The 13664-nt window shown below is 41.7% G+C and overlaps 1 protein-coding gene across 3 annotated transcripts in view; it reads right to left on the bottom strand.

The window, feature by feature from the left end:
* Window positions 1-378: 378 nt before the first annotated feature.
* Window positions 379-13664, bottom strand: part of SH3BGR (SH3 domain binding glutamate rich protein) — a 62309-nt gene continuing 49023 nt past the window's right edge. For all 3 annotated transcript variants that reach the window (XM_039480404.2, XM_010338257.3, XM_074389258.1), the window contains exons 6-8: window positions 6972-7001; window positions 4332-4461; window positions 379-795 (exon numbers count right to left, since the gene is read on the bottom strand). In XM_039480404.2, coding sequence (XP_039336338.1) covers window positions 4366-4461; window positions 6972-7001 — 126 coding nt within the window. In that variant the 3' untranslated portion in view covers window positions 379-795; window positions 4332-4365. The remainder of the gene's footprint in view (window positions 796-4331; window positions 4462-6971; window positions 7002-13664) is intronic.

Raw genomic sequence — 13664 nt, forward strand, 5'->3', positions numbered from 1 at the left:
CTACAAATCAATCAACAGCAGGAGAAACAGAAGCAGCCACTCCCTTCAGCTCGGAAATATGTAAAGGGCATTGGGTTGTTAATTTCTGTTCTTACCATCATCCCTCCTTGCCATCATCCCCACACAAGTGGATGATAGAGTTACAGTGAGATAAGGCTTCAAAGATGATGTGCACAGCATGTAATAAAAAATACAATGTAACGAGGCAATCAATGCAATTTGAAAACATGGACCAAATAATCAGTGCAATAAAAGGCATACATCCCAACGCAGACAGAAAAGTGTTGCTGTAGACTTAGACTTAGCAATAGACAGGCGGAGTTCAGGCATATGCAGCCAGAGACTATAAATAATGAAATGATGCACCTAGGAACAAGATACTTTTCTATTAATCTTTATTTATATGACGGTTCTCTGGAAAGCACTTCATTTTCAAACCTATTTCTGAGATAAGTAGCATGAGGCACATTTGAAGAAATACTATTGTTGCATCACAAAGAGAACCTCCATGTGATGTGAAATCATTTTTTTCAGAGTATTATTAATAAGATGGTCTAGCCATGCAGAGCAAAAAAGAAAAAAAAAATCTTCACAAGCCAAGAATGTCGAAGGTATGCATAAACTGTCTTCACATTTAATTTCATAGGATTCAGGAGATACATCCATGTACATCTAACCAGGTCAGGTAGTACAAGTCCTCAGGGAACCCCAGGTGTGCTAACTTCAAGCCAAAGTACTCTGTTGAGTTTGGTTTGTGGAGAGACATTTGAAATGTTGCTTCATAGCTTCCATTTTCTAAAAGAAAAGGCAAATATTAGGGCAAGACTGTTAAAGGAAGACACCAAATGTTTACCACAATATCACTTAACGTACAATAAAGGAAAGTGTTGCCTTTTATTCTATAAACCACTAGTCATCATTTGCTCCCCACTGAAAGGAGAAAAGGATATTTGTCTCAATTTAAACCAAGCCGGGTTTATATCTTTTCTCTGCACAAACACACATCAAATACCATAAGGACGTCAACATCTCCAATTATAATTTCCCACTGTGCTTTCACGGAAAACAGGCGAATTTACAGCTTAGGCCAAGAGGGGGAGCTCTAAATGGTTCGTGGCTACACCAGAGGAAGTAATACAGGTAGTGCTCTTGACTTACGACCACGGTCAGGACCGCGGAACGGTCGAAGCACGACTTGGTCGTAAGTTGAGTAGGCTCTGTGTACAGTTGAAATGGTGCACGCGGAGATGGTAGTGCTGCCAGAAGCTGGTCCGCACTGTCGTACGCCCAGCTGGGCAACGTTTGCGCTGCCAGACGCGGAGCAGTCGTGGCTAGCGATTGTGGTCGTAAAGTCAAATGGTCGTAAGTTGCATAGGTCGTAAGTCGATCAACACCTGTAAGTGGCAACCCTTTGGGAGGTAGAATCCAGTCTCATATTGGACGTTATTTGCCCTGGGACTCAAACATCAATTTAGATTCTAGATCAGATGTGACGGCTCACACCTGTGATTTCAACACTTTTGGAGGCCAAGGTGGGCAGATCCCTTGAGCCTATGAGTTTCAGACCAGCCTGGGCAGCACGGTGAAACCCCATCTCTACAAAAAATACAAAAATTAGCCAGGCATAGCTCTGTGTGTCTGTAATCCCAGCTACTCAAAAGGCTGAGGTGGGAGGATCACCTGAGACCAGAGAGGTCAAAGCTTCAGTGAGCCATGATCTCACCACTGCACTCCAGCCTGGGTGACAGAGTGAGACCCTATCTCAACAAAAAAGATTCTGACTCCAATTCTCTAACTATGGGAAATGAGAATTCTTTCATAGTTCCATTCATTGCCATGCTCTGTCTAAAATCATCTTTTCAAATAAAATGCGTGGATAACCTATGAGCTTTGAGATGGGTTTGGTTTTTGGCAGCCAAATGGTTTGCAGAATACCTGACTGCAGCATCCTGACACATTTTAAAGGCTACTCTCTGCGAGAGTCAGGGGCTGGAATTTAGGCTGCTGCCTTGTTTACTCCTTCACTGTCAGGCATTTTGACCTCACAACAGACTATTAGGGACTGGATTCCAAACTAGAAGCCATCAGAGAAACAGGCAGAATGTGCTAGCCACAGCTGTAACTTGCCTTTTTTTCTTTCTTTTTTGGAAACGGCCTGTAAAGAAGCCATCTGTCTACATTAAAGATTCTCTCTCGGCTGTGCCATTTCACATTCAATATTTCTTTATAATTATAACATTAAAACTGTACAATTTTTAAAGAAATTTCCACACGAGGAAACAGACATGGATTTAAACAGGACCGACAAGTCTGTTGCTGTGGGCTTTGCTGTTTTGTTTTGTTTCTGGTATGAGGATAAATATCAGCATCTGTTCATTTCCTACCATTCTTCAGGTAGAATATCTGAAGCTTGCCAGTTTTCTTCGTTTCGAAAATGAGTCCCAACCCACTCCTTAGAAATGGAATTGTAACCAAGTGACAAGCAGAGGGCCTTAAAGTAGAAGTCTGTGGGTCCACAGCATGAAAGAAACTCCCTGGGTAGACAGCTAATCATGAGCCACATTCACTCTGTCATTCAAGCAAATGAATGACAAAACCTTTATGGCCCAATAACAAACTGTGATGGCTACTCTCACCAGCTCCAGGATGCCTTAAAAATATATGAAGTGATTTTTTACATTAGCTTTTTATTTATAAGCCTATTAAGAAGGGACGTCCCTACTATTCAAATTGGCCTTCGGTGCAAAGTGCGTTGCTATCTGTCAGCCAATTTTTAAAGAGCACCAAAGATTTCTTCTTGCTTCTCCAAATAAACCTTTCTACCCACCCTTTGTACAGGCACCAATTTTTATCATAGACCTTAACTGGAGACCTGCCTGGGGAACATGATGAAGTCATTTTAGGTATCTTTGACAAGTAAGCTTTTGCTGCCTTGTAATTTTAAATGCTACTAACAATGGAAAATCTTTCTGTAATTCTTACTGGTTTGATAAGTGTCACTCATTTAGACAATAATGAATGCATATTCTATCATAATCTCTTGAGAGTAACAGTTGAAAAATCTGTCTTAACTTTTCAGTGGAGGCATAATATGGGAGGTAAAAAGACAAAATTTTTTTGATTTAAATTTTTTTCAAACCCTTATAGCTCCAGAGCAAAACCATAAGCAGTGCTGCCCTAGAGAATAAACTACCGCCTCAAATTCCATTTCAAGGTCAATCAGATTCATCATATAACATGTACCCAGGTATTTGCCAAATGTCAGGTAAAACCAAGTATTTTTATAGCACTTAATGTCTTTTTTTTTTTTTTTTTTTTTTGGAGACAGAGTCTTACTCTGTCACCCAGGCTGGAGTGCAGTGGTGCGATCTTGGCTCACTGCAACCTCCACCTCCTGGGTTCAAGCGATTCTCGTGCCTCAGCCTCCCTAGTGCTGGGATTACAGGTGTGAGCCACCATGCCCGGCTAATGCACTTAATGTCTTTAGGGATTTTCACACATACTGACCTATCTGTATGGCTCACAATATTTAAGCTTTCATCCATGTCCTCAATATTCATTATTAGAGTCCACTGTCTTTTTAATACTTAATAATGTCAATTAATATGTGGCACTTATCAAAATAGTAAGAATTACATAATTATTTTCCATCATCGATGGAAGTTTAAAACCACAAGACAGCAAAAGTTTACTTGTCAAAGATGCCTAAAGGGACTTCACCATGCTCCCCGATGTTTCTAGAGGAGGGTTCTGAAATCGAAACGGAAATGGAATATCAAGCACTTATGACTAAACCTGTGGTAACAATAACTTTCTTTCATGAATCAACACCAGCTTTGTGATTTTTAAGGTTATAATTTATTGCCATCATTCTGAAATATCAGTAGTCACCCCCTATAGTTGTACACGTATTCAGTGCAGGGGTTGAGGTTACAGAATGCTGATTAAGGATTGTGATTAACTGGCTGTGTATTAAATGCTGATTAACTGGCTGTGTTTTCTCTCAAATAAAGTTTATATAGAGGAAGGGGAGGAAGTAAATACAAAACAAAAGTCTTCCCTGCATCAAAGGTGCACTTTTTCCCAGAAATCCCATCAACCATAGCCTTCTGTGCCCTAGTGCACAAGAAACAGACCCAAGAAAGGTCAGCGGCCCCTCAGCTCTAGAAAGGAGCTAGTCCCCGCCAGTCAGGGGTACAGACCGGGGCTTTGGAAGGAGACAGACAGCTCTGAATTGGAATTTACTTTCTCCTGTTACTAAGCAAAATGTACCACAGATAGCACACAGTATGGTAACTAGCAGGCTTTCAATGACAGAATTCTGTAGCTACCTGGAAAAGTTGAAGAAATGAAGCGTGAAAAGGCCTAGGAATCTTCATCTTCTCCTGGCTCTTCTCCCTCTGCAGCTTCCTCCTCCTCCTCAGCTTCCCCTTCCACGCCCTCCGTGGCTATGTCCTCCGTCTTATTTTAACAAACATTACAATAATATTAAGAAGGGTCGGGGCCAAGGATACAGTGAGAAAAAGACTGCAAAATGCTGGACTAGAGGTCAGGACCTCTCACACCCCAACACACAACACACAAACATATATACCACACAAACACACTACACACAAATACACACACTAAACATACACAGCAAACACACATGACACACAAATACACACAACACAGAGATACACACAACACACAAGCACACACCACACACACATGCCACACAAATACATCACACATGCCACAAACACAAATACACACACCACACATGCCACACAAATGCCACCCACACCCACACACATCACACACATACTGCTCAAATACACACCACACACACTACAGAAACACACACATGACACACAGCATACACACCGCACTCACACCACCCAAACACAGACACACATCCAGAAACACACACCACATACACACCACACACAAATACCACACACCACACACATATTGCTCACACATACACCACACACACCACAGAAACACGACACACAGCACACACAACTCCACACACACCGCCACCAGAACACACACATCATACACAAACACACACCACACACATACACACCACACACCAAACACACATACACCACGCCACACACACCACATACCACACACATACACCACACCACACACATCACATACACTACAAATATACCACACACATACACCATACCGCACCACATATACACACACACCCTCCATACCACATATACACCATACCACACACATCATAGACACACACACACACACAAACCACACACCACATACACCATTCACAGATATATCACACATATACCACACCACACATATCTCACACACACACACACACACACACACACACACACACACACAATCATCCTAAATACAGACTCCTCAATTTGGAATGTTGCTTTAGAATGATACCTTAATTCTAAAGGTTTTATCATTCCTCCTCAGCATATAGTCTCCACTCATATTAACAAACTATTCTCATCAAATAAGGTTTACAGATTAAGAAGGTAATATATCCAGTTAGAAGAATCAAATACAAAAAGCATCTCAGCAAATCGAATTTTATCACAGTGAGCTGTTAAATGCACAAGTTGGTTATATTTTCTTGTAACAAGCTAATTTCTTCAAGCAAAAGCTATCAGCAGCCTATATATATAATCTGGAATCTCTTCCAAATTAACAATATATTTTTATCTTATTTTTAAAATTCTATTTTGAAGCTGGCCTAGCAATAGAGACATGAAAGAAATAATTATTGAAAATATATAAATAATTAGAAATCATGGTATAGAACATACTAGAAATAATCTTTAGGTCTAAGAAGAGGAGTTGGTTTGATATATTAACATTTAAAATAATAAAGCAGATCTATACTTACTACCTCCCCAAATACAGACACAGTCCATGAAATAAAGGAGATTACAAGAGCATTCATCAAAATTTGATTGTGTGTGTGTGTGTGTGTGTGTGTGTGTGTGTGTGTGTGTATAGCTAGAGTGGTTATCTCTGGGTAACCAGGGTTAAAAGCTATGTTCATTTTCCTCTTTTATCTGCATTTTTAAAATTTTCTATGAAGACCATGAATTTTGTAATTTCAGAAGTTAACAGAAGTTTATTTGGAGGGATTCCTTTTGCTATCTGGAACCACCTGTAATGCTGATGACCCTGTGCTGAAACATCCAGATGACACACGTGACTTAGTAAATTATTCTCACTACCCATGTGTTCACAATTTTACGTTAGTTCTCTAGCATTTAAAAGTGATTAATCCAGGTCCAGCGTGGTGGCTCGAGCCCATAATCCCAGCTCTTTGGGAGGCCAAGGCAGGTGGATCATCTGGGATCAGGACTTTGAGACCAGCCTGACCAACATGGTGAAACCCCATCTCTACTAAAAACATAAAAATTAGCCAGGCATGGTGGTTTATGCCTGTAATCACAGCAACTCAAGAGGCTGAGACAGGAAAATCGCTTGAACCCAGGAGGTGGAGGTTGCAGTGAGCTGAGATCACACCACTGCACTCCAGCCTGGGCAACAGAGTGAGACCCTATCTCAAAAAAATAAAAAATGAACAACAAAAAAACAAAGTAATCCAAAGATGTCCAAAAATATAAACACAGGTAGGAATCCCTCCCTCAATGAAAACACCACTAACTACCATGCAGGAGCAGGTATCTCCAGCCAGTGCCCTGGCCCGACCTGGCCTGACATCAGTGAGAAACCACCGGACACCTTCACCAGAGGGGGCTCAGAATAGGGTCCACAGCCAAGCCCTGTTTCTCTCTCCATCTCCCTCGGATGACCTTGTCTCCAACTGACTTCCCTTCTCAGCAGGCTAAAGGAGGATTTTCTGGATGTGTGGGTTGCATCCTCTCTTATGTTATTAAGAATACGCTGAAAGCCACAATCCTCCCACCTAAAAGATGTCTTTATTAAGCTGATTAGGCACAGCTGTTGAAGATGGTAGACCGTACCTCTTCTGTGGCTGTCTCTCCTTCTTCTTCCTTACGTCCATAAATCAAAATTAAAGAAAAAAACATAATTCAAGTAAATTTGAAGTTGAATCTGAAAATCAAGCAAACTAGAATAAAATATAAAGCTAATCAAAATGAACAACACATTAGTTTATCCCTAAAATATGTGAATAGCAAAGATATGATAGCGGGGTGATCCCTACTTATTTCATACATTATATTTCAAGCTCTTAAAATAATTGTGAGAGTAAAGACAGTTTCCCATCATTTGTACTCCTGAGAAAATGTAAGTAATTATTAATACTGCTTAGTAATACATTCAGTTCTATTTCAAAAGCATACCAAAGATTGATAGTGCTATCTAGCGAAATTCAGACCATATGCAAGCAATTCACAAATTTGAACAAAAATGTCTTTTCTGACTTTATGCCCTTATAACTATGTCTTTACTTCAGGCCTGAGCAAATTAATAAAAGTAGGTCAAAACTTTTTCTCTATGGGAACAAAATGGTAATATTTCTTAATCACATAGTAAATACTGATTTCTGGGTAAAGAAAGAAACTTGCAAGGTAAGAGTGGGTGGGGTCGCCCAAGGCTCAAATAGGTATCTGTTGTATAAGCCACCAACTCACTGGAATTTCTACTTCCTCCAGATCAAAGCAAGAGAAGCAAGTTCTATCTCCTAAACATGCCTCTAAGAGGAAAACAAAAGTTTTCCATCCCTTCCCAGAATGGTCCAATAAGCCTCCCTGGAGCCAGAGTGCCACAGTTTCTTTAATCAAACAGAGAGATGTGGTTCTTAAGAGCAGTCCCTAAAAATTCCCAATGCCTCACAACTCAGGCAGTGACCTCAGGGAATCATCGACAGGGGGCACTGAACGTGATCTTTCAGTCATATACATTCTCCACCCAGCACCATGTTTAGACAGATGAGGACACTCAGGCCACACAGGGAAGTCATTTGCCAAAGCCAAAGGTCACAGGACAAGGATTCAACACAATTAGGACTCACTGCAAGTCTACTGATTCCTAATTAAGTGTTTTTCTTACATTACCAGGCTGCCTCTCAAGATTAATAATGGAAAAATCAAAATCACAGATGGCAAAGTGCAACGACTCATGCCTGTAATCTCAGCACTTTGGAAGGCCAAGACGGGAAGATCACTTGAGACCAGGAGTTCAAGACCAGCCTGGGCAACATAGCAAGACACCCTCCCCCATCTCTACAAAACATGTTAAAAATTAGCCAGGTATCTGTAGGCAGATGCAGGAGGATCACTTGAGCCCAGGAGTTTGAGGCTGCAGTGAGCTCTGACTGTGCCACTGCACTCCAGCCTGGGTGACAGAGTAAGACCCTGTCTATAAAATAAAATTTTAAAAATCACAGAAGGCAAGTTATAGATAATCCAACACACTGCCACATCTCCTGGCCCAACATCATGTTTTTAGCTATTTCCAGAACACCACCTTCATATTTCTGAGACGGGAACTGAACTTGAAAGCTTGACAGTGCTGGCCAGGTCTGAAGCAGGCCAAGAGGATTTTTTCAGCACTAGGAATCTTCAAACTAATCTCTACGTTAACCACCACTGGTGACACCCCAAGTTTTGGCACTCAAATAATGTGCAGAAAAGTGACACTTGTTGCAAAATCCAGGTGTTGCTTTCACAGTGACGTGTTGATCGTGCCTCTTTAATCCTGCCTAATCCTGCCCATGTCCCGCCCCTCCTCTGCCATGACTGCCATCTTTGCTCCCTGGGTTGCTCAAGGAAGCTCGTAAGGAGTGATTATCACCTCTTCTTGTCTTTCTCATCTGCAATCTGTGCTCCAGACTGCAGCCAGAGAGATCATTCCAGAAAGCAACCAACCTGACTGTGCTACCCTCATCTTCAGAAACTTCCGTCTCCTCAGGACACCCTACCCTCCTGACGGGGTGTGGCTGTGTCGCCACCCAAATCTCACCTTGCATTACAATAATCCCATGTGTCAAGGGTAGGGCCAGGTGGAGATAATGGAATCATGGCGGGGGTGGGGGGGGGGTGGGGGGGGAAGGTTCCCCCATGCTGTTCTGTGGTGGTGAATAAGATCTGATTGTTCTGTAAACGTGAGTTCCCCTACACAAGCCTTCTTGCTTGCCACCATGTAAGACATGCTTTTGCTTCTCCTTTGCCTTCTGCCATGATTGTGAGGCCTCCCCAGCCACGTGGAACTGTGAGTCTATTAAACCTCTTTCCTTTATAAATTATCCATTCTCAGGTATGTCTTCATTAGCAGTGTGAGAAGAAACTAACGCGCCTCCTTAAAAGAGTGAAAAAGCCGTCAGGCTCTACAAACCCCTCTGGCCTCATCCCGCATCACTCTACTTCAGCCATCCTGAGTCACATGCAATTTTCTCACATTGCCCACACCTTCCAGGATGTGCTCAAAACATTTCCAAGGAGACTTTCCTAACCCACAAGGCTGAGTTAAGGACCTTCTCATTTGCTCCCATAATCATAAATTTACTTATCTGTCTCCCTCACTAGTCTGTGTGTTTAGGGGTATAACCTGTGTCTTATTCATTTTTGGATCTCTGGGAAATGTCTGGCCACTCCAGGCCACTGTCTGGAACCAGCAAACAAGCTCAATAAATATGTGTTCATGATTGGATAGAGGAACACTTGAAATCTGTTAGTAACTCTTTGGATCTCAAAGAACATTAATTTTCTTCTTCTTCACAAAGGATCAGATTAAAATTCATTATATGTAGCATAGAATTATTGATTATGTAGAGTTTTACATTCTTCTGAATCCAATTATTTTTATTAACTATATATTCAGCTGAAACAAATGAATTAACCACATACACACTATTAAAAATAAGGTCAACCGTAGAGCTAGCCTGGGGGGGCAGTAGGAAGTCTTATAGGAATATAAGTTTCAACTTTCATAGTTAGCTAGCAAAACTACAGAGGAACCTAGAATTCTTTTTTTTTTTTTTTTTTTTTTTTTTTGAGATGAAGTTTTGCTCTTGTTGCCCAGACTAGAGTGCAATGGCGCAATCTCAGCTCACTGCAACTTCCGCCTCTTGGGTTCAAGCAATTCTCCTGCCTCAGCCTCTCGAGTACCTGGGATTATAGGTGCCCACCACCACACCCGGCTAATTTTTTGTATTTTCAGTAGAGATGGGGTTCCACCACGCTGGCCAGGCTGGTCTCAAACTCCTGACCTTCAGGGATTCACCCACTTCAGCCTACCAAAGTGCTGGGATTTACAGGTGTGAGACACTACGCCCAGCCCCTAGCACTCTTTATCAACCTTTTAATTGACCTTAATTTCTTGAAAGCTATGTTAAGCAGGGAAAGTGATTGCTCAGAGAATGCATAAAAATACTTAGCCTCTAAAGGACAAGTAAGCTTGGAAGAACTTTGGATATTACCATCACAAGCTCTCCCGGAACATAAGCTCTGTGGGAGCAGTGACTGTCATTTTCCTTGCTCCCTCCGCAGTTTATGGAATCCTGCCTGGCACATGGCAGCACTCAATCTGTCCATAAAATGTTGAATGAATGCATTTATGTAACGCTACTCCAGCTCAGCTTCAAATCCCCCTCAGAATGAGGTGGGATATATTTGTTTCAAAAATAATGGCTGGGTGTGGTGGCACATGCCTGTAAACCCAACAGTTTGGGAGGCTGAGGAGGAAGGATCACTTGAGGCCAGAAGTGTAAGACCAGCCTGGTCAACACAGCAAGACCCCATCTCTATAAAAAATATAAAAATTAGGTGGGTGTGGTGGCCTGCATTTATGTCCCAGCTACTCAAGAGGCTGATGTGGAAGGATAACTCAAGCCCACTGTGATTGTGCCACTGCATTCCAGCCTGGGTGACAGAATGAGACTCTGTCTTAAAAAAAAAATAAAAGGCTAGGTACAGTGGCTCAAACTTGTAATCCCAGCACTTTGGTAGGCTGAGGCGGGTGGATCATGAAGTCAGGAGTTCGAGACCAGCCTGGCCAAAACAGTGAAACCCTGTCTCTACTAAAAATATAAAAATTAGCTGGGCGTGGTGGTGGGTGCCTGTAATCCTAGCTGCTCAGGATACTGAGGCAGAAGAATCGGTTGAACCCAGGAGGTGGAGGTTGCAGTGAGCCAAGATCATGCCACTGCATTCCAGTCTGGGCAACAGAGCAAGACTCTTGTCTTGGAAAAATAAATAAATAAATAAATAAACCAAAATAAATAAATAAAAATAATTTAACTTCCAACCTTGGTTCATAGAATTATAAAGTATTGGAATTAGGCAGATCTTTAAGGTCATCTATGTAAAATGCTTGAATTGACTTTCATGATTGGCAAGTAATTATATTCACAAAGCATTTTTTTAAGATAATTATAATCACCCGGTCAATTAAGCCAAGATCTCACATAATTATCATTTGAGGAAGCATACACCTTAAAGTAATTTCACCTTGTTTTTCAGAGAAAGCCAGAAGAAAGAAACCTCAGAAGTGGGAAGTCTTAGAACCTTCCACAGCAGCTATTTTTGTTGGAAACTTGGCCAGAAAAGCAGACCGCAGAGGTGGTACGTGGCCAGAACTAAGAACAGGTGTCAGTGGTGTTGCGTGCCAGGCAGCGTTCAGTGGGGACAGGTGGCAGGCGTGGGGGATAGCAAAGGGCTGGCCCAGAGTGACCTGCGAGGGCAGCCAGCCTCAGAGCGGCTGGAGAACAGAGGGCAGAGGCAGAGTCCTCTTGAGCTTCAGGCACTGCAGAGACCCAGCCCGAGAGACCTGTGACTCCTCCCACAAACCTACACCAATGTTTGCCCCTTGAAACTTTTCTCAAAGCTGCTATTGGAGGAAGCCAAGAAGGGTGATTACAGTCCATAATCATGTTGTCTGCCATGCAAGGGCCCTATGACTTTCAGACAGGGTTGACAAAACATACAATTTTAAATAATTGTATATCAAAAAAAAAAAAAACCAAACCTTCACAAGGTGCCAACATTTCCAGTATTTTCTAAAGTTCTCATGATGTCCCAGCCTGCAATTTGTTTCTTAGAGATTGCCCAGAAGCTGAACTGACTTTCTGTTTTTCTCCTTTACTCCTGAGGCAAAGGTTCCTTTGCTCCTCACCCCTCCCCTGGGTCATCAGGCCAGCAGGCTCCATAAGTTCCCCTATTTCCTAAAGTTACAGGTAAGATCTTCCTAGGGATGAAGGAATGGTCTTTCCATAGGAAGTGGAGTGTTCATTTCCTGACCTCCCAAGTCCTCCTGCCTCAATCCATTATCAAGGAGAGAACTGGCATCTTGGCATCTTGTGTTTAAGAACCCTGAAGGCTGGGGAGGTGGTCATATCATTAAAGAAGATAACAGTTTTTGTTTCCATTTCTGTTGGTTGTTTTAATCAATGTCAAACATTAGGTAAATATTCCTTTCCAATAAACAAAATTGTAGGAGTGCCTACAAGTGTGTCTTGAGTGTGCATGTTTAATCGCAGAGATCAGATGAGCATGCCCCTGACTTAGGCACTTACCTGGTTTATCAATCAACATTGCCAGGTGCTGGAGAAAAGTTTTTTGCTTGTTTTATGTTCTTACTGCACACATTACAATTGTTTTTAACACACAAATGAAGGCAGGTTTTTTAAAAAGGTAGAAACTTGGTCTGGTTTGTCATCTAGTTACAGAAATGCACCAATGAGTCGCATTCCTGGTTTCATTATTGTACTAAGGCCAGATGAGATGTCAACCCTTGTGGAAACTGGGTGAAGGGCACACAAGACTCTATTATTTTTTAAACTTCCTGTGAGTCTATAGTTATTTCAGAATAAAATGTTTAAAACTGTTTTTATTCCTTCCCATAAGCATGGCTGAAAGCCAGGATATGAATTGTGACTTGTTCTTTGTGCTACACCAAGCTGGGTGACTCATCACTTCATAGAACTAACACACCCCAGTGCCTGAGAAGCTGAAGCAAAGCCCACCCTGGCTACAGGAGGCAGGATCTGATTATAAAAATGCTACCTTCCTTCTGGTCTCATGGGAGAAAGGGGCTAGGTGTAATGCTTTTCATCTTTGTCTCTATGTCTTAAAAGAAGCAAACAACATCAAAGTATTAATCAACATGACTGTAAGGGTACATTAGCCAACTCATGCAAAGTTCAAATTGTGAAACAGATATTTTTTAATTAAAAGATAATGAAATTGTCACTATATTTAGTTTTAAAATTATTATGTAGGCTGCTGTGAAACACCATCCAACTTCTAGGTTAAGACTGAAGATTTGTCTTTCTTTAAAACAAAAACTTCAGAATTGTAGTATCAACATTTTGAAATAGCAGTCTAATTCAAATATAAGTCTATTATATATCAGGGAATTTCCTGCCCTAGCCCCTCCTAATTTAAATTCTTTAAGGTAAAGACTAATCAATGCCCAGCCCCACACCCCTTTTCCCATAGTGTGGATGGGGGTCTTAGCCCTTTTCTAGCTACATTGTATCTGCCAAATGAGGGTCCAACTCACATAAAAGCTCTCACACCTCTCCTGGAATAAATAAATTAGCAAACCATCAGAGTTTAAAAAACAGCCTTTGCTACAACTGATCCAATGGAGAAGCCCTCTGAGATTCTCCTCCAAGGAGGCCCAGACCCATGCTTGCACCCTATTCCCAGCCCCACCAGGCTCCTTCCTTGGCACCTGGCTTCCCAGCACAT

Source organism: Saimiri boliviensis, chromosome 18 (assembly GCF_048565385.1).
Source record: "Saimiri boliviensis isolate mSaiBol1 chromosome 18, mSaiBol1.pri, whole genome shotgun sequence".
Taxonomy (NCBI): domain Eukaryota; kingdom Metazoa; phylum Chordata; class Mammalia; order Primates; family Cebidae; genus Saimiri; species Saimiri boliviensis.